The following is a 20,837-nucleotide window of genomic DNA, read 5'->3' as shown; positions in this document are numbered from 1 at the left end:
AGTGAGAGAGATGGGTTTAATTTAATTTTGTTTCATATGGATTTCTAGTTTTCCTAGCACCATTTGTCGAAGATGCTATCTTTTCTTCAGTGCATGCTTTTGGCACCTTTGTGTAATATAAGATAGTTGTAATATTGTGGGTTAGTCTCTGTGTCCTCTATTCTGTACCATTGGTCTACCAACCTGTTTTGGTGCCAGTATCATGCTATTTTTGTTACTATTGCTGTGAGTATAGTTTAAGTTCTGGTGTAGTGATGCCACCTGCTTCGTTCTTCCTAAAAAGGATTGCTTTAGCTATTCTGGGTCTTTTATTTTTCCAGATGAATTCCAAGATTGCCTTTTCTATTTCTATGAGGAATGTCATTGGTATTTTGATCAGAATTGCACTAAATCTGTATAGTGCTTTTGGTCCTATGGTTATTTTGATAATATCAATTCTGCCTATCCAAGAGTAAGGTAGATCTTTCCATCTTCTAAAGTCTTCTTTGATTTCTCTCTTTAGGATTCTGTAGTTTTCATTGTATAGATCTTTCTCTTCTTTCGTTAAGTCGATTCCCAAGTATCTTTTTTTTAAATCTTATTGTGAATGGGGCAGTTTTCCTCATTTCCTTCTCAGAGGATTTGTCACTGATATACAGAAATGCCTTTGATTTATGGGTGTTGATTTTATATCCTGCTACTTTGCTGAATTCATTTATTAGTTCTAGAAGTTTTCTGGTGAAATTTCTTTTGGGTCTTCTAGGTATAGAATCATATCATCAGCAAATAGTACTAATTTAAGTTCTTCTTTTCCTATACATATCCCTTTTATTTCTTTAGTCTGTCTAATTGCTCTGGCCAGTGTTTCAAGAACTATGTTGAATAGAAGTGGTGAAAGAGGGCATCCCTGTCTTGTTCAAGTTTTTAGAGGGAACGCTTTCAATTTTTCTCTGTTTAGAATGATGCTGGCCTGAGGCTTAGAGTAGATAGCCTTTACAATGTTGAGATATGTTTCTGTTATTCCTAGTTTTTCTAGTGTTTTGAACATAAAGCCGTGCTTTATTTTGTCAAATGCTTTTTTCTGCATCTATTGAGATGATCATATGATTCTTGTCTTTAAGTCTATTGACATGATGAAATACATTTATTGATTTCCGTATGTTGAACCAACCTTGCATCCCTAGGATGAATCCCACTTGATCATAATGCACAATCCTTTGATATGCTTTTTAATTCGATTTGCCAGAATTTTATTGAGAAATTTGCATCTATGTTAATTAAAGATATTGGTCTGAAGTTTTTTTCTTTGATGTGTCTTTGCCTGGTTTTGGGATGGGGTGATATTGGCCTTATAGAATGAGTTTGGAATTACTGCCTCTTTTTCTATTTCCTGAAATAAATTGAAAAGTATTGGTTCTTCTTTAAAGGTCTTGTAGAACTCAGCTGTGTATCCATCCAGTCCCGGGCTTTTCTTGGTTGGTAAGCTTCTGATGGCTTCTTCTATTTCCTCACTTGAAATTGGTCTGTTTAAATTGTGTATATCTTCCTGACTCAATCTGGGCAAATCATATGATTTAAGAATTTTGTCAATGCCTTCAATATCTTCTATTTTATTGGAGAATAAGATTTCAAAATAATTTCTAATTATCCTCTGTATTTCTGTAGTGTCTGTTGTGATATTACCTTTTTCATCACGTATGCTGGTAATTTGAGTTCTCTCCATCCTTCTCTTCATTTGCATGGCTAAGGGTCTGTCAATTTTATTTATTTTTTCAATAAATAAATTGTTTTATCAATTTTTTCAATTATTTATTGTTTCATTTTTATTGATTTTGGCTCTAATTTTAATTATTTCTTGCTTTCTACTGCTTTTGCTGATTTTTTCTTCTTTTTCTAGGGCTTTGAGATGTAGTGTAAGGTCATTTATTTGTTGACTTTTTCTTCTTTTAAGGAATAAACTCCATGCAATGAATTTTCCTCTTAGCACTGCTTTCATTGTGTCCCAGAGATTTCGATATGTTGTGTCTATGTTCTCATTTACCTCTAAGAATTTTTAAATCTCCTCCTTGATGTCTTCTGTGACCCATTGTTGATTCAGTAGCATATTGTTTAGTCTCAAGGTAATGGAGAAATTTTTATTTTTTATTTTGTCATTGATTTCCAATTTCATTCCATTATGATCTGATAAAATGCATGGTAGTATTTCTACTTTTGTGTATTTGCTAAGAGTTGCTTTGTGACATAGTATATGGTCTTCTAAGTGGTCTACTCTGTTGATAATGCTTTAATTTGAGGTTTTTATTTGGTTTATTATTTCTTTCATTTCAAGTATTTCTGTTTTTTTTTTTTAACCTCTCCCTTTTGAGGTGATCTTTTGCTTCTTGCAATTGTTTATGTAGCTTTCACTGCCTGTATTTGTTTTCTTATGTCTTCTTTGAAATCCCAAAACATTTTAACCATGTATATCCTGAAATCTTTCTCTGTCAATTTTTATGCTGTAGTTGCCAATGCTTCTAATGATATGTTGTTTTGATTTGTTTGTGATACTTTCTTCCCTTTTTATGTTGCTCATGTGTCTTTCTTTGCAGCTCTGTGGATCTGGTGTGTTATTGTTTTAACTTTTGTTTATTGTGGGAGATCTGTAGTGCTCTTGTAGGATTCCAAGATCTCTCCTTTGTGGGGAAGAACAATGTTAACTGATTCCAATATCAACAGTACATCACCCATGAACAAATTGTTGTTATTAAGACATTTACAGTTTAGTCTCAATGTCCAGAAATGTTGAATTCAATTATTATTTAAAATATCATCAGTAGTTTCATAAAATGGTTTACAGTTTCTGCTAGTGGAAAATGAACTGAGGGTCAGGCATAGGACGATATGCTGAGGGGAAAAGATGTGAGGGTAGACAGTTAATATATCTTAGGAAATGTGAAGGAGAAATCTAGTGAAGAGGGTTAGTAGCAGGAGAATAGATAGGACCTCTCACCCCTAAGCTCACACCAGGTGGGCAGCGCCCTGGTCACACTGCACTCCTGTCCAACTGAGAGCTGTGTTTGTATTAGGTGGCCACTGTGCTGAGTTATCAGCACTGGGGAGGGGGGGTGGATTGGAAATCAGGTACCTGCTCAAATGGCGAACCAATCTGATACCCACACCCATTACAAAATGCTGAGGAAGGTTTTCCAACATGGAGTTGGACTGCTTCCAGTGCAAGGGTTCTAGTGATGTTGGGGGAGCTGGGCGATGGCCTTGTGCTGTGGATAGGTAGCAGCAGAGTGACCTGCATGGGAGCAGAATGCAGTCTGGAGTTCTGCAGAGGTGGTGATAGTTGGTTCTGCTAAGCTGCTGGTGAGTCGTGCTGCTAGAACTGCAGGCTTTGGGTCCAGAGTCCAGAGACTTACTTGAGTGCAGAGGCTCTGATTTCTGTACTGGTGGTCCAGCACTGGTGATTTCTGTGAGAATCCACTGTATAGGGGTCTTCTCATACTCTCTGATGTTGTATTCCGTCTAGGAGAGACCTTGTGGAGAAGCTGCCTGTCTGCTTTCTTCATTTCATGCCACAGAACAGCCAGAAACAGGACTTCATCTATTCTGCCATCTTCCCACCATCCTGTTGTTGTAATTTTATCTGTATATTCAAAGTCAGCCAACTTGTCTTCAAACTGAGATTCTGTCTTCTACCTGGTCTAATCTGTTGAAGAGACTTTCAACTGAATTTTTTATTTCATTGATTGTGCCATTCATTTCTAAGATATCTGTTCGGGTCTTTGTCAATATTTCTATTTCTTAACTGAATTTCTCATTTATATCCTATATTTGTTTCCTTATTTTTTTTCACACAATTTTCTGTGTTCTCTGTTTCATTGGTCACTTTTATAATCATTCTTTAAATTCTTTATCTTCTGTTTCATCCACTCAATCTTTGGAATAAGTTACTGGTGAATTGTGAGCCTTAAGGTGACACATTCTCTTGTTTTGTTTCATTTCCATAATTCTTATATTCCAAAGTTGGTATTTGTGCATCTGTTGGGATGGATTTCTCTTCCACTATTATGTGAAGGCCCCTTTAGGGCATCGCTCTCTCTTGATGAAATGTTCCAGAGCATCAGGTTATTATGAATATATTTCCAAGGGGGTTTTGTAGCATAGATTCCTTATTGTTTCTGTGGTGATAGTGTATCTTGACACTTTATTGTGTTAGTGCTTGAGGATCCCACTTTCTCTGTAGATCTCACAATAGTGGGGTCCGTCCAGTGGGTCAGATATGTTGTATGCAGCAGTGTATATGGAGTACATTCTCTGTTATTGCTCTTCTAGGCTTCACAAATCTGAAGGTATGGACATGATCTATATTGAGGTCCCTGATAGGTGTGCTGTCTACAGTCTCTGTGTTATTCTCTCTGTTGCTGCTGTAGGAGTGAATGTCTGTGAATGGTTTTAAGGTCCCTTCACCATTCTTACTTAGGACATTGTTATAAGTTTGGGGTTTAGGTCTCCCTCTAACCTTTGAATACTCATTTTTTTAATAAAAATGCACCTCAAAATTTGAATAATTATGAAGGAAAATTGGTATTAGAAAAATTTCATAAAGACTTCTCTTTCTTTTTTTAAAGGATAAGAGTTTTCTTAGTTTATTTCAGACATGAAACAAACAGAAACAATTTATGATAATGAGATAACTAGAATGTTACTGTAAAGAAAAATTGCCAAGGCACAAAATTGAATCAGCATTTCTGAGAAAATTACCTTTGCAGCTTCCCTTTTATCTTTTGCTTTTCCTTTTTCTTCTTGTTTACTACAAGGGATGGGAAAAAAAGAGAGAGAGAAGAAATGGATCTTATTCCAGGAGAGCAGACCTTTCACATTCATAGACTGATTCATAGATTGATAATCCATTGCTTTATCTATTCTCAAGATCCACCCATAGTACTTTGTCCTTTTATTTATAATGAACTAGAAATGTTCACCACACCTCAAGACAATAGTGTGCAAGAGGAAGTCCCTTCATCAATGAGTAATCCATTTAACTTCCCAGAATGTGCACTGCAATAATACTCTCTGATTTGCTTCTGTGGTCACTTTTATAAAGCGGTAATATTTGGTTTGGGCGGCAGTAGAGCAGAGTGGCTAAAGGGGAAATACTCTGGAATGAGATCATCCAAGGAGAATGAGATGCACCTTAGTCTCCCTATGCCTTCCTTGTTTTTAAATGAAGAGGCAATAGATGTATAGGACAGGTAATAAGAATACCTTTCTCATAGGAATGTTTGGAGTATTAAATGAGTTGGTATATATAAAGTCACTAGAATAGTAACTCTTACATCATATGCAGTGATTTATGCAGTGATTAGCATAAATGATAAGAGGGACTGATATCATCAGCAATGTCGTCATTGTAAGTAAACATTCCAAAAATAAGCATATGATAAAATTAAGTGAGAACAATACATCTTTCTATGTTAGACAATTACTAGTGTTGCAAACTGAATTTAGTGGTTGGACCTATAGCATAGCTGGTATATGACACAAACAAATCCTGCTGTGTAGAGAAAAAAATGCATAATTTGTTAAAATGTTTTAATGTATTCTGATCAATACAAGATTTGACCATCCATCAAATTAAAACATTTTTAAAAGATGAAAAGATTATTTTCACATGGTATGAAAAAGTGCAAAAAATGACAATGGAGGAAAAAAGATCAAGAAACTCAGTAACCTTTGTTAGCATATTGACAAAATATGGGTGATAAAAGTGTTTTTGAATAGAGATTTTAGTATTTATTGGAGAATTTTTGTATTTATTGTATTTATTAAAATAGGTTTAAAATGTGAGATTTTCATACTTCTTTATGTGAAAACTGATCTAAACATATCCAAGTTGACTAAATATTTTAATGAGGAATGATCAGAAAAGGCCACCGAACTGACCACTAGGTGGCAGAATTATTTCCTTGTCTTTGAAAAGTGATTGTAGAGGAAAAGAAAAATAGATTGAAATAAGCCTATGAATAGGCAAATATATCACCAGTAGTTGGTAAAGCCTTGATAAGAGATTATGTCCTGTCTACACTACAGTGAGAAGCATATTATAATTTTCTTTACCAACATGGAACATAACCTCAGCTGATTTTCTGCCATTCTCAACTTCACTGGGCTTTCGTCTTTTCATCTGTAACTTGTGACAATATAGAACTTATTTCATATGATTATGATGAAGATATTATGAGATTATGTGGCAAATATTACCACATACCAGCCAATTTCATCTATTCAATAAATGCTTATTATGATACCTAAGTCATCATCGTATTGACTTTTCAAATCGAAAAGATTTTTAGAGTTCAATGGCTCTAACATTATGGGAGAAATCTGATGAATTATACTGGCCCCAACAGAGAAGACTGAATAACCAAATATCTGCCGAGAAATTAAATTGTTAAACACTTTTTGTCAAAAAATGAGTTTCGGAAATTATAGATTCTTGCTTAAGGGTTCATATCATTTCACTTATTTCACAGTCAAACTTCAGGTTCCCTAAAATAGGTAACTGACTTCTACACATGGAAATCATAATCCTTAAGTCATTATCTTTATGTTATTATTCATGTTAAACTCAAATCTTCCTCTCTATACCTCTTATCCATTTTAGTTCTATTCCCTAAATTCACACAGAATGAGTGGGAAGAAAAATAGTGAGCAAAAGAAAAAAATCTCATAAAATTTCTATACATTACAATGATACTTTACCTGTAATATCATGTATTTTCTTAGTTTGACTAATAATATTTCAGAGAGCTGAAAATAATTAGTATGATTGTCATAGATACTCTCTAATCTGGATAGGAAATTATAGATTACTTCTGAAATGCCTTATAAGATACCATTCTGCATCTCGTTTTTGAAAAATTATTTTAATTGACAAATAATTTCTATTTATGAAGATAATGTGATATTTTTATATAGATATACATGTGGAATGATTAAATCAGTCTAAGAAACATAATCACCTCATATAGTTATTTCTCTGTGATTAGAATATTTAAAATGTACTCTTTTAGCTCTTTTGAAATACATATTAACTACACTCTCCATATTGTGCAAAAGTTCTCAAAAAGTATGCCTCTTAATTGAAATCAGACCTTTTAGTTGAGATTTCCTCATTCCCAACACCCATTCTTCCCCACCCCGGTCTTGTCTACTTCTGTAAGTTTGATATTTGAGATGTCTTATATAAATAAGATCACACACTAGTTCACTTTTACATCTTGCTTATGCTGTATCTCTTATGCACTTATAGTCTGAAAGTTCTCCATTTGCTGTTACGATTTTTTGGTACTTTTAAATATGACATTCAAACTGAATTCTACATTGAAGAAGAAAGTGCATTATTTCCATTAAAACAGTTTTCCCAAAGCATTTCCCAAGCTCCCTGGCAATGCTCTACTCACAAGAAGGCCTGACACATGGAGCAGGTGTTGCCATGCATTTTCCCATCTGGGCCCCGAATGGGGTCATTCTCTCTGGTGCAAATAAGTTGTCCACTCTTCCAGGATTTGCGGTACTCACTACATAACTTCTAAAGAAATCAAGGAGGAAAGTTGGAGGTGTTAAACAAAATTTAGATCTGATTTCAAGATTGAGTGAAATTTAGCCTTTTATTTTTTTAAACTGGAGGTCAACTGTTGGCCTATTTTAGAATACTTCTCAATTTGAAGGCATGGATATTTTTAAGCGATACTATCAATGGATCCTCAAGCAAGAAAATCACATCTGTACATGCACAGATGCAAATACACGAAAACAACAGCTGTACAAAGGTTTCATAGGGTTTCAGGGAATTCATGTGTTCTCTAATGCCACGTGTGCATCCCCAGGTCCATATGCCTCTGACTTATTGGAAAGGGTAGCTCACCTCAAAGGAAGCAGTTTGTCTTTTATTTCTTGACGTACTTTCCCTCTTTTTCTTTTCCTCTTCTTCTGTTTGGCTAAATGAGAATGGTTGAAGAAAAGATATGAGAAAGAATCAGAGAATTTTCAGATTGAAAATAATCTCAGACAAAATTTGACAGTTAATTGACATGTATTAAATTCTTACTGTGTGCCTAAGTCTGTGCTCATACTATGAAATAGGCATGACTTTAGGTAGTAAAACTATTACTTTAACCCATTTTTTTCTAATAAGAAAAGAGTCAGAATGCCTAATTTGTCCAAGGACAGAATTGTAAGTGCAAGTGAAGAATTTAGACCCTAGTTCAGAGGTGGTTTTCTAAACTTCCAGTGCTTAGGACTATATCTATGATGACTGTCATTTGCTTTAATCTGTCATTTAATGCCTTTACCTATATCATCCTTGACACTCAATGGTAAGTCATTCCATCTTTGGAATCATCAAACTGTTGGGAGGTTCTTCCTGGCATTGAGCTGGAGCCTGTCTTCCAGAGCTTTCACTCACTGGCCTTAATTGCATCCGTGGAGGCAACCTAGAAAAGTCCTGTTTCACTTCTTGGGTCTTTCAAAACTGTGACTCTTCCCTGACCTAAGTGTAAGGACATGGTTTTTATATGTTTCTCCAATGAGCCAGTTTCTTCAAATATGTTTTAATTCTTGTAGTTCCCTACTGAAGTAGTTCCTTTCCAAATTGAGCATAAAAGGAAGCAGAGAGGGTAACGCCCTCCCTTGTTTCTCTGGCTGTGACTCTACTTACAAGAAGGCCTGACACATGGAGCAGGTGTTGCCATGCATTTTCCCATCTGGACCCTGAATGGGGTCATTCTCTCTGGTGCAGGGGAGTCTCCCATCCCTCACCAACTGTCGATATTCACTGCAAAGATCCTGCCATGGTATGGGAAGGAAGTTAATTCAAACATCTACATTGGCCTAAATTAGTGTTATATTTTGATAAGCCCAGGAGTTTAATTATATTTCTCATAAATGTAAAATTTAAGTCAACAACAATAACAAAATATCATTTTCTAAGAAATGGCCACACATAAGAAATAATAGAACATCACAATATGATATAAGAGGTACCCAAGCAAACCCTACCATAAACTGAACAGAATAAAATAAGTGAAAATATACAGGTACAATATATCTGACAACTAAATGTCTGGGATCATGGAATTTGATGGTGGAAACCAGGAAAGATGTCAAGAATAATTTAAGTAAGTCTGTCAAAAGTAGCATTTTCCTAGGTTAAAAAAATGTACTTTAGAATATGTGCACTACATTGTGAAAATAAAAGAAGCCAAGAGACACACATGCAAAATTATATAGCACATAGTGGAAAGTGGATTTCTGAATGGAGGTAAAGAAGCAAATTAAGAGAGAGGCATGAGACTAAACTGTACCCTGTAGCTGATAAGGAGTGTCTGTGGGTTAAGTAGAGCAGTATTATTATGACCTGATTTACATTTTGCAATATTACTTTTACTGTATTAAGTTAATGTTTGGATAAGAGGAGGATAAGAGAAAGGACAGAATCTAGAGAGAGAATTAAGCAACACTCATCATTACAACAGGTTGTGCTGATCATTCATCTAATGAATACTGTAATATTTCAGAGGTAAAATCCATGTCTTTTATAGAATCAGGGAACTTTTATTTTGACTCAGATATGAAATTTCAGGTATTCATCTGGAGAAATTGCACATGTACAGTTTTTCTGGACAGTACTTAGCAATAGCTAAAAGCCTCTATCTGGAAAGGTTGAAACTAGAACTGGAACTCAATTATTGACTCCAAGAAGTTCTTTATAGTTGACAAGTTAGTCTCTGAAGATCCAAGAACAGCACAATATCCCACTGCATTCAACTCAATGCTATCTGGGATTGAAGGGTTGGGATTTTCTGATAGTTTCTTTGAGGTGTTCAGTTAGAGGAGGATTTGTTAGATGGATCCCACTCACTTCATATGAAGGTGCTTTTTCAGATCCTCTTTTGTTTCTTGCTTGGGCTTCAGCCTTTTTCTTTTCTTCAGCTTCTTGTTGGCTGAATGAAAAAGAAAATAGAAGAGATCCATTAAGAGCAAACACGTGCTGATTTTTTTTTTTTGCATGCCTGCACCACTGATCTTTCCTCCCTCTTAAGGAGGAGCATCCCTTTCCCTCTATCATGACATATCAAAAAGAAGCAACAAAGCGGCCTCAGGTTTGGTATAATACCTCCAGTTTGGTATAATGACTTCTTCATAGTTGCTACTTAACATTAAAAGAAAGATGGAAATAGTGTGTCTGGAAAACTTGTTTTCTGTAAATTATCCTTCTTGCATATGGTGAGAAAAAGATCATCAAGGTTCACAAAGAAGATAGATATCAGAATTAGAATAATGGCGATATAACATCTGGAGGTGGAAAGCAGCTTTAACCAAGTTCACTGATTCATTCTCTTGTTTCTTGTTTCTCAGAAAGGATGAGAGGCAGAAAGGCCTTGGCTATCTATATTTTCAGGATGTGACTGCAACCAAAGTATCCTCCCTCAAGACCATGGTCCATCTACACATCATGTAGACAGTGGGTTTCAGTTAAACTTAAATGCAGTGTTTATTCATAGCTATTTTATGTAAAAGCCAAAAGATGATACCAACCGGTAAAAAAAAAATCATGATTTCCACACATTGATAAACCAAATGACCCTAAATTTGTTTTGTACAATGCAATTGTATGGTATGCACAGTTACCTGATGGTATTTCAGCTGTACATGGCTATTAACCAGAATAAAAAGTTAAATATAGCTTTTTTATAATCTAGATATAGTCTAATACTTAGTCTGAGCATAACCAAATAAAGTAAGAACTATTCTAAATAGTAAAAGGAAACTGCTAGTTCTCACTTACTAAAAATGTCAGAGTATATAAAGTAATGTTTAAGATAATTTTAGAGAAGTTTGGCAATTCCATTCAATTTCTATCAGTGCTAACTTTTGACTCCAACCCCCATGGAAAATGAGGTGCCTATTTTGTCAAATAGGTTCACCTATGAAGCTTCAGTAACAAAGCAGCAACTAAGATTTTTATAAGTTTACGTTTGTCAGGAGGTTCCAGTGCTAAGAGAGTGAACGTCAGAGAAAACAAGGCAACTTAAAAATGACTCTGAGCACTTACTTTCAGCTCTACTGCAGCATTGTGCTTGTGACCCTTCCAACTCTCCAATCTTGCACCATGGTTTCCTATCTATGGAACAAACTGGCTATACTAGGGCACCATGTGACATTCTAAAACTCGATACTCACAAGAAGGCTTGGCACATGGAGCACAGGTTGCCGTGCATTTTTCCATCTAGACCACGGACAGGGTCATTTTCTCTGGTACAGAAAAGTATCCCCTTCTTTGCATGATCTCGATATTCACTGCATTGTTTCTGAATAATGAAAATGAGATACTTTAGACATAGGTCTCTATTTGTAAATTTTGTATGCTGTTTATTCAAAGAAATTGGAAAAGAGAAATTTCAGATGAAAAAAAAATAAAACTTAGGATTTAGGACTACCAAAAATTTTGTAACACTTCCCTTCTTGCAATATTCATCCATTTAAGGATTCAACAAATACATGAAGAGCATACAAATATGAATGTGATTTAGGTCCTCTATTAGCCAAATAGAATAAGTAATTTCAATATACATGGCTAAGAAATATAACTCAGGTCTAGATTAATTGTGTAATGGAAGTTCTAAGAACTTTTGACTAAGTTCTGTCTTGAGGATGTACACAGGATCACCATGGAACAAAAGTCCTTCAAGAGGAATTATGATATGCAAAATCCTGGCAGTATTATACTACATGTTCTCTAGAGATAATTTAACATTTCCTTGAGTATAGTAGCTAAACAATTAGTTGTGTAAAAAAAGAAAGTTTTGGGAAGTGGTCAAAAAGGAGACCTTGAATATGATCAAAACCAGACCTCTAAACTTCTAAAGGAATTTGGATTTTATCCATAGGCAATAAAAACATGTTAAATACATAGAGCAGAGAATGACAGAATCATATTTGTTTTAGAAAGATTGTCAAAAAAATTTGTGAAGGAATTGAGGGAATAGAGATTGAAATTAAAGAAACTAACCAGATTCTAGAAACAGAAAGAAAGGAGGATGGGAAGGAACGAACCAAGGTGGGGAGAGATGGGGAAGGGAGGAATTGGAAGTGAGAGATAATCGAATAGTCGAGGCATATTTGAGCACTAAAATTAGAGGAACTTGGTAAACTAAGATTAAGAGGAAGAAAGAAGTTAAAATTAAAGCCTAGGCAACAAGATGGAGTTACACAGAGGCAGCTTTAATGGGGCAGGTCACTCTGCCAAACTAAGCTATGTATCTGAGAAGGCTGGTAACAGTAAGAATAAATCTAAATAGGGTTTCTGCACAACAGATTTCTAGCATTTCAATAAATGACTCAAATATACTCTAGGATATTTTTAAACATTGGAATTTCATAATGCCAAGGACTCATGAAACATCTCCTGTTCTATGAAGACAACAGGGAGGGTGAATGGATCATGAGGACTGAGGAAGATGGAGACTCAGTGTATTACAAGTTTATAAACCAGACAATGCACCTGTGCAAAGGGAAACTATGAGGTGTCTGAGCTAAGATAACAGCAATAGAAAAACAGGCAGATGGTAAGTTAAGAGACATTTAGAAAATGAATGCAGCATGATTTTAAAGGAAGCATATTGAATTTGTACGTGGTTATTTCTTTTAAAATGAATATCTTCACAGCAGCTACCACACTATGGAAGAGACACAACACACTTTGAGTTCAGACAATGTTTGGATATACCACTTTCATTTGGAATGTGGAATTATTTTACTAATGAGCCTTGATTATTTTCCTCCACATGGATCAAGAAATGGTAATGACATAATCATTTTTATAAGTTTAAAACAATAACTATAAATTAATTTCCAGAAAACTTGTTAGTAGTAGGGAAAATATTAAACAAAATTGAAAGTGCATATTAGAGTAATATGCCCACACATCCAAACCTCTCACACAAAAGGTCATGACCAGATGGATCAGACTCTTCCTCACCTCAATTTCTCTTTTAACTTTAACATTTTCTTCATTCTCAATCAGATTTTGATCTGATTTATTTTTTTCTTCAGAAAAGTTCCTCAAGCTGGAAAAATAAATAAATAAATGAGTAGAGGTGCTTTAAAACTTCATGCTGAAAAATAGTCTTAGGTATAGATAGAAAAGCAGCCAAGTTTTCCTGGATTCTGGCACAAGCACATCTAAATCATCTTAAGCTCCACTAAAAAGATCTTCTTTCTCATCTCTCCTTTTAAATATTCCCAGCTTAAATTTGTGAAGAGGTCATTCCAGACCCTATAGAGACATGAGCTCTCTGTAAATCATTGTGTTGTTATACCTCAAAATTCTTCTCTTATAAAATAGTTTTCATTCTGTCTTACAACATGTAAACATGTATGTGCATGTGCGTTCATGTCCATGGCTTATTTCTGCTATTAACCATAAGCTTCTTCACAGCAGGGATCATCATTTATATATCTACTCATTCATTCCTTCACCCATCATTTAGTTAGCAACTATTTTTTGGTAATTCTTGGCCTCGACCTGGGTATACTATCATGTATATATGAATCTGTCCCCTATTCTCTTGACACATATAGTCCAATAGGGTGATAATCAACAAAGAGTCATAGAAACAGTTATACAATTACCATCTGTGATGATTGTTATTAAAAAACATTACCAAGGATTTGAGGATTGATTTTTGATTAAGGACTTCAAGAGTTCTTATCCAAGTAAGAGAATCTTAAAATGCCAAGATTGAGAGACACTGGCAATACACAGCAAGTGGGTAAGAGCTTATAGAACTCAGCGATCTGAAGGAAAGTGTAATGAGACTTGTCTGGGACATCTTCATAAATGCCATAATTGATACATAGTGGGATTTGTCCTTTTCCCAAGGCCACACATCCCAGATAAAAAGGTAATTGTAATACAATTAAAATGTGTAAACAATTTTTTTGAGGCTGTTTCATCAACTTTGTCACAATGATGTAATTACTAAAGAAAAACAAATCTTGGTATCTGCTTTTAACCCATTCTGTGCTACAACTGGGTACTGAAGTGGCTCACAAAGGTCCCCGGGGGAAATGTGAAGAAGTGTTTTCTAAATCAGCCCTCTAACTGGAAAAGGGAGTCAGTTTGCACTCAGAAAAAGAAACAAAACTTTAGGGCTGAGGCTGTGACTCAGTGGTAGAGCACTTGCCTAACATGTGTAAGGCACTGGTTTCGATTCTCAGCACTGCATATAAATAAATAAAATGAAGTCCATTGACAACTAAAAAACTATTTTAAAAAATTAGTGCTAACTTACTGATGGTATTGTGATTTGTGGAGGACATAAACTGCTCACACAATTCTCACGGACAAAAACTTCCACTAGATATTATTCTGAATAACATCAAATGGATGTTTGATCAGTCCTGGTGAGCCTTCACTCCTCCTTTCCAGAGATTGGGAAGTGTTCCTGTTCTGTACTCACAAAACTTCAGCACACAGCGCACATTTGTTGCCGTGCATCCTGCCATCAGGGCCACGGATGGGGTCACTCTCTCGTGTACAAAAGAGTCTCCCATTCCTCACTTGGTTCTCAAATTCCTTGCAGAGGTCCTTAAAAAGACAAGGCATTATAGTCACCATTTTTTACTCTTTAATCTTGACATTTTATATGATAGATTTATAATCACAGGATGTCAGGTCTGGAAGTATTGGTAAACACAAACAACATACTAAGGAGAATTAATGAGGAATAATAATCAATTTGTGAAGTTATTTGGCACTTTTATCTGTTATTAAAAGGCAAAAACAGCCTAAGAAAAAAGAAAGAGTATTTCCTAAAACTAAAACTAGATCTTGCTAATTCCTAATCCATAGGAACAAAAACAAAACAAAACAAACAAACAAACAAAAAAAAAAACACAAGATTTTTCCCACATGAACCCAACAAAATACTAGCCAAGACAAAAAAAAAAAAAAATTCCAATGGACAAAAGATAGAATTCAAGAAATTAGATGTTTAAAGTTTACTAGGATCAAGTAAAAAATAATCCACTCCTCGTTTGCAAGGGAAAGAGAACAAGATGGTGTCCAGTGTTATGTGTACTCTGCTTCCTTTATCATTGTTTTTGAGTTTCTGACATGATAGGTGAAAATCTATGAAAGAGTGAATCTAATTTTTTTCTCCTCCACCTTTGAGAGATTGACAGACCATCAAGACTAATATCTACTTAGATAACCTAAAAAGATTGTGAATTATCAAAATAACCAAAGAGAGATTCCTTCTCAGATTTCCTGAAGCTTTGGAAAGAACTTTCAGGTTTCCCCGCTGTGTTTTGAAAGCTCTATTTGGTGAGGGCTACACTTAAACAAAAAAACATACCCCAAATTCCTCTGGGTTTGAGATCTCCACGTCATATGTTGTGATGGCATATATTACTATAATATGTAAACTATTAGAAAATTTGCTATATAAACTTTTCAACTGTGTGACCCTCATCCTTCCATTTCAACCAAGGAAACATGAGCATAAAGAGGATGACTGGGAGTCAGAGAACCTGGGCAGTCAGACTGTGGCTAGACTCACTGGGAGACCTTAACAAAGTCCCATCACCTTTGGGAACTCAACATTGCCACCCACACAGTGAGGTTTTTGGAATAGAAGATTTTAAGGATCTGTTTTAGATCAAGCATTTTCTGATTTTTCTTTATGATTCAAATTTCAATAGGGTGCTTTAAAGGAGAATCCTAATTGCCTCCTTATAATAAGAAAAATAAATCTTGGTATCTGCTTGGTATCTGTTTATGGAGGAGTAAAGTGTATGTGCCAAACTTCCTGGTTGTAACAATCTAGGAAAACAGATGCTGATAATCATGGCACGGTAATAAAATCAATGCCTAATGATTCCCATAAGGGAAACAATGATAATTTCAGTTTATAAGTTGTGATTCATCCAAGGAGATTCTGAAGAAACACTTTTGTGAGCAACCCACTGACAGGTTAATTACAGAGCCATATTGAGCCATCAGTGTTAGGTAGTCCTATTCAGTTACACCTAATGACCCCAGCCACATAAAGAAGAAGCCAGAGTAGCCCAGACATGGAGAAAACCAGGGGAGAACAACTTTCTGTATTCGGGAGTAATAAATGCTACCTATCACAGGACCCTTAGACCAAAATTTACCAACCACCATGGAAGGACTACTTTCAATCCTTGGAGAGTGTCCAGCACATTGTGAAGGGTTCTCCATAGCCTTTTCCTCAAATTTAAACTCAGAATACCCCACTGAATTTGGAATTTTGTTTCATTATCTAACATTGTGACTTGGAAGGAGGGTCCGCTCTTGATTTCCAAACACTGTGCCTGTATTTTCCATAGAAAAACACAAACCCTACAATCCACAAAAATAATGTTTGTGTTAGTACAAAGAATGCAGGATGTAGAATCACAGTCCAACAGGAAGAAGAGAAGAAATTGAGGTCATTTATCCAACCTCCTTATTTTGCTGACAAGAAAATTGAGACTCAGAGAGGAGAAGATTCGCTTTGTCTCACACACCCACAGCATGACAAAACAAAGCTAAAACCCAGGTGTCCTAACTTCACAAAGGCCAGTCACTTAGCAAAGCAATTGCTGTACTTCTTATTTAAAGTTGGTTTGATGTGACTTAAAATCCAGACTGCATTAGCTACAGTGATTCTTTAGTTAACAAAAGGAATAACTTTTTGTATTAGATTGAAAAATAATTAAATTATCAAAATAATTTTTTGGGGAAAACCCCTTCATTTTAAGAGTATTTTTTGAACCACCATCTCAATTTTAGAGATCTTCATTTAAGCAAAAGCAATACCTTTATAAATGCAGATCTCAATAAGGTAATAACCATATGGAAAAGTGAATAACTCTAAACTCTGTCAGAGGAATTTGTTATAAAATACATCAGGGAGTACATTGTTTGAAGACTTTATTTTAAAGTCATTCCTCATTTATATTATGTTGCAATTGTTTAAAATATTATTCAAGTTAAAGTGGTTTAAGCCATGCCAGGGAGAAGGATGATAAAAATTAGCAAGATTTAGTATACTCAAACTTGATCCTTTTGGGGGGACTAGGAAACAAAGGTGGAGATTCATGTTTTGAGGTTTGAATGGGAAACGTTGATTTAAATCTGAACCTAATGATAATATAGTAGGAATAATCAATTTGGGGATTTTTTAACATTAAAACAAAGCAATGTAATAGTCAATTTGAGGAATTTCAGCCAGGTGCAGTGGCTCACACCTGTAATTCCAGTGGCTCTGGAGGCTGAGACTAGAGGATCTCTAGTTTAAAGCCAGCCTCAGCAATGGTGAAATGCTAAGCAATTCAGTGAGACCCTGTCTCTAAATAAAATACAAATTAGGTTTGGGGATGTGGCTCAGTGGTCAAGTGCCCCTGAGTTAAAAAATAAATAAATTTAAGGAATTTTAACATTCAGAAGAAGCCACATGGTAATAAAAGACAATGACATTATTGCATTATTTTAAACTTTCAAGCATAATTTGGTTAATGTTCATGACCACATGAGCCAAATTATATTGGTGAATCATTTACCTTTTCAGCATTTCTTCGAATTCTATTTTCACCTTCTCGCTTGGCATTTTCTGCAGCTTCTTTCAAACTGTTACAGAAAGTAAACAGCTGGTTAGTTTATGGCTCAATCCTATTTTCAGAATCCAGCCTTACTCTAAGCACTTTTGTGTCCTCTGCCATAACCTGTTGAAACTGATCCATTTGCAGGAGACAAGCATTTCCCTGTCTTGAATGCTTGAGCCAGAGAAATTACCAAAGATAAGGAAGGGTGTGAAACTGACTCACTGCCAGTCAATTAGAAGCTTTGTTCTGTACCAGTGGATGGGTGTGCCACCTTGATTGACAAACAGGAGGCTGTCAGGAAAATTCCCTCTAATAGGCAGAACCAAGGTCTTTAGAACAATGCTGTGACAGGGGTGAAACCAAACTGCACATCTGAGGCATTGCTATCCACGCCCTTGTGTTTAGCTTCTTAAACCTTAAAGCATTTGTTTGCCTTCATGTAAAGGAATGGTTGTTAGTAAAAGCTGAATTTGAATTGAGCTCCTAAACCCTTTCACATCTATTACCTAATTATAGTCTCATCCTGGAGACAGGCATTGCAATATCACTTCTACAGTGGAAGAACCAGCTTAGAAAGCTCAAATACTCTTTTTTCAGCTGGTGCTTGAAAAGAAACAGAAAACCACAGAATTTAGGGCAGGTTTGAACGCCAAAAGCACATGCCTCCTAGGTAAGAAAGTGGAAATCCACTTCTTTCCTGTCTGGAAACCAATAATAATCACTGTCTCCTGAACCTGATGGAACATGCCCTTGGAATTTACAACTGCTGAAGGTCATTTTCAAAAGCAAGTGTGAAGTTTATTAATCTGTTAAATCTTCTTTTGCCCTGATTTTAAAGATTCAGTAATGTAAATATAGCACTTTAAGGCTTGCTGCTGCAAGGATTAGAGTCTATTCCTAGTTTAACAGAATATAAAAGACTAATTGCCTCATATTCATATCTGAGTCTCCAGTGTCTAAAACAGTGCCAGGCACTCAGAGAAAGGTTCACCCAATTGTTCTTTTTCTTTTATTACATTCACTTACACTAACAATGAATTTAGACACATGGCACTATTATTATTATTATTATCATCATTATTTTTATCAAAGTTAAACTGTCATTATTCAACAAGGGTCTCTCCACATGCCCAAATGAAGCAATGCATGCCAAATTATTGACCTAGATCATTCTATATAAAATTGTTTTTGAATATTAAAACATTATGCCTTATAAAACACTGGGTATTTCCAAAAATGCAGGGTCTCAAATTAATAATGAGCATAACCACTTTATTCTCTCCTTTTTAGAAACTACAATTGATTATATGAAGAAAAAGAAAAAAAACCAAGCCATTCTGAAAGCAAAGCCTGTTTCACATTATAAAGACAAAGGATTGCATGCTTCCTAAAAAGAATGTTTGCTCCATGGAGGGGTACCTGGGGAGAAACCCTGTGCACGCTCAGAGGACTACCTGGGTATGAGGATACTTACAAGAGCTCGGCACACATCGCACACTTATTGCCATGTGTTCGCCCATCAGGACCAAGAACTGGATCGTTTTCTCTTGTGCATCCAAGTCTTCCATCTTTCACATAGGCCCGAAAAGCACTGCATACATCCTGAAGAACAGGGAAAGGAACTTGGCATTTGTTAGAATGACTGCAGTACTTACAACACTGCTTTCATAAATTTTACAGAAGCCAGCACCTCTTGCATCATGATGGCCCTAGCCATCTAAAGCAGTGCCAACTGTGTAGAGGCAGCACAATGAGTAGTTGTAATTCATATACTTAAGTATAGAACTCATTTGCTTATTAGTTCATTAATGCAATAAGCCTTGATGATTGTGCTAGAATTCAGGTAGCTCACTATCTCCTAGGAGATTCAGATAAAGAAACATTTAAAATAGTATGTACTAAAATCCTTCAGGGAGGTAATCTCAAGTACCTCAGAGGCCTAAAGCAAGGGAACTGAACTCTGAAGAGCAGGAATGTTCTTCAGCTAGAAAATGTCAAGCCCCACATGCATTTGACACTTTCTTTTTTCCCCTATCATTGCAGACTCACAGAATCAGCATTGAAAGTAGCTATTTATACTAAATATCATTTTAGTGAAGTAATTTACAAGGTCTTCTGTCAGCAAATGACAACTCTGGAGTTTCAAATCAGGTTAAATGACTGAACTTTAGGGCCCTTTTCACCACACATGCAGTTTCCTTTAGATTGATGGATTGATTTCTTTTTTAAAAATAAAAGCAGAAATAGAGTTGGAAGGTCTAACCACCTAAGTAAAGTGATTCTTTTCAGGAACTATCAACTACTTTTCCATATTAGCTGGTGTATTCACTATTCCATTTCAAGCAAAACAAGAACTACTTCCTTGCAGGCATGCACCAAAGAGGAAGAGGAGAGCACTCATTTTCTCTATAAGGTCACCCACCACCACCAATGGCTTTCCCCCACCCTGACTCCTGCCCTCACCTGTTCTGGATTACTGCTTTCACATTTTCCCTCGCTTTTTATGCCAACTTGGGAGCTGGTCTTCCTGAAATCACAAGTTAGCAGATTTACCAGTTAATATCACAGAACTAACTCCCCACCATTCCCACCTTGCTTCTCTTCATTGTATTTTGATTCTTTTTTCCTCCTGAGAACAGTGCTACATTTCATTCTTTACTTCAGTTGTCTAATGACAGCCTATTCATTTAGAACTTGAAGTCAAAGAAATGGCCCTGTTGGAAGGCTGATAACGTTTAGAGTTGTGAATGTAATTTCCAGAGACCTTTTGTTTCCTGTGTCTGGGGTGGGAATTCACATGAGAAGATGGCCAAAGGAAGACTTGTAATTAGATGTGAGATGCTTCCTGGAACTTTGCTGTTGTTGCTCTTGTTATTTTAAGGAAACAAATTCAAGCTTTTATTATCCAGCATCCCACTATAGTTCTCTTCATTTGGGTTACACTGAGTAGTAATCTATTTTTTTCAAGAAAAGTACTTAAAATTCTGATAATTTACTCTTTTCAGTCTAGTAGACCTTTTAAAAATATCTGGTAATATAGAACCATAAAGGTAAGACACTTCCTAATTTCTAAAAAGGCAGCTTGCAGTTTAAGATCTGTATAACAACAAAAATAACACAAATAAAAATAAAATATGTAAGACTGATAAGAAGTTTGTTTTCCAATGATATTGGCTGAGGAAAATTATTAAAAT

General features: G+C 35.6%; 1 protein-coding gene across 8 annotated transcripts in view; it reads right to left on the bottom strand.

The window, feature by feature from the left end:
* The window catches only part of Spink5 (serine peptidase inhibitor Kazal type 5), a 175,680-nt gene that overhangs the window by 45,330 nt on the left and 109,513 nt on the right, over positions 1 to 20,837 (bottom strand). For 4 of the 8 annotated variants that reach the window (XM_048811753.1, XM_048811751.1, XM_048811754.1 and 1 more), the window contains exons 8-17: positions 20,107 to 20,170; positions 19,118 to 19,245; positions 17,602 to 17,668; positions 14,493 to 14,620; positions 13,010 to 13,097; positions 11,212 to 11,339; positions 9,890 to 9,971; positions 8,687 to 8,814; positions 7,895 to 7,967; positions 7,431 to 7,558 (exon numbers count right to left, since the gene is read on the bottom strand). In XM_048811753.1, coding sequence (XP_048667710.1) covers positions 7,431 to 7,558; positions 7,895 to 7,967; positions 8,687 to 8,814; positions 9,890 to 9,971; positions 11,212 to 11,339; positions 13,010 to 13,097; positions 14,493 to 14,620; positions 17,602 to 17,668; positions 19,118 to 19,245; positions 20,107 to 20,170 — 1,014 coding nt within the window. Of the gene's footprint in view, positions 1 to 4,728; positions 4,778 to 7,430; positions 7,559 to 7,894; positions 7,968 to 8,686; positions 8,815 to 9,889; positions 9,972 to 11,211; positions 11,340 to 13,009; positions 13,098 to 14,492; positions 14,621 to 17,601; positions 17,669 to 19,117; positions 19,246 to 20,106; positions 20,171 to 20,837 lie in introns of all 8 variants that reach the window. The other 4 variants (XM_048811757.1, XM_048811755.1, XM_048811756.1 and 1 more) reach the window with 3 other exon arrangements.

Source organism: Marmota marmota, unplaced genomic scaffold (genome assembly GCF_001458135.2).
Source record: "Marmota marmota marmota unplaced genomic scaffold, marMar, whole genome shotgun sequence".
Lineage (NCBI taxonomy): Eukaryota > Metazoa > Chordata > Mammalia > Rodentia > Sciuridae > Marmota > Marmota marmota.
The sequence above is the reverse complement of the archived record's forward strand: the minus strand, read 5'-3'. Positions and strand labels throughout refer to the sequence as shown.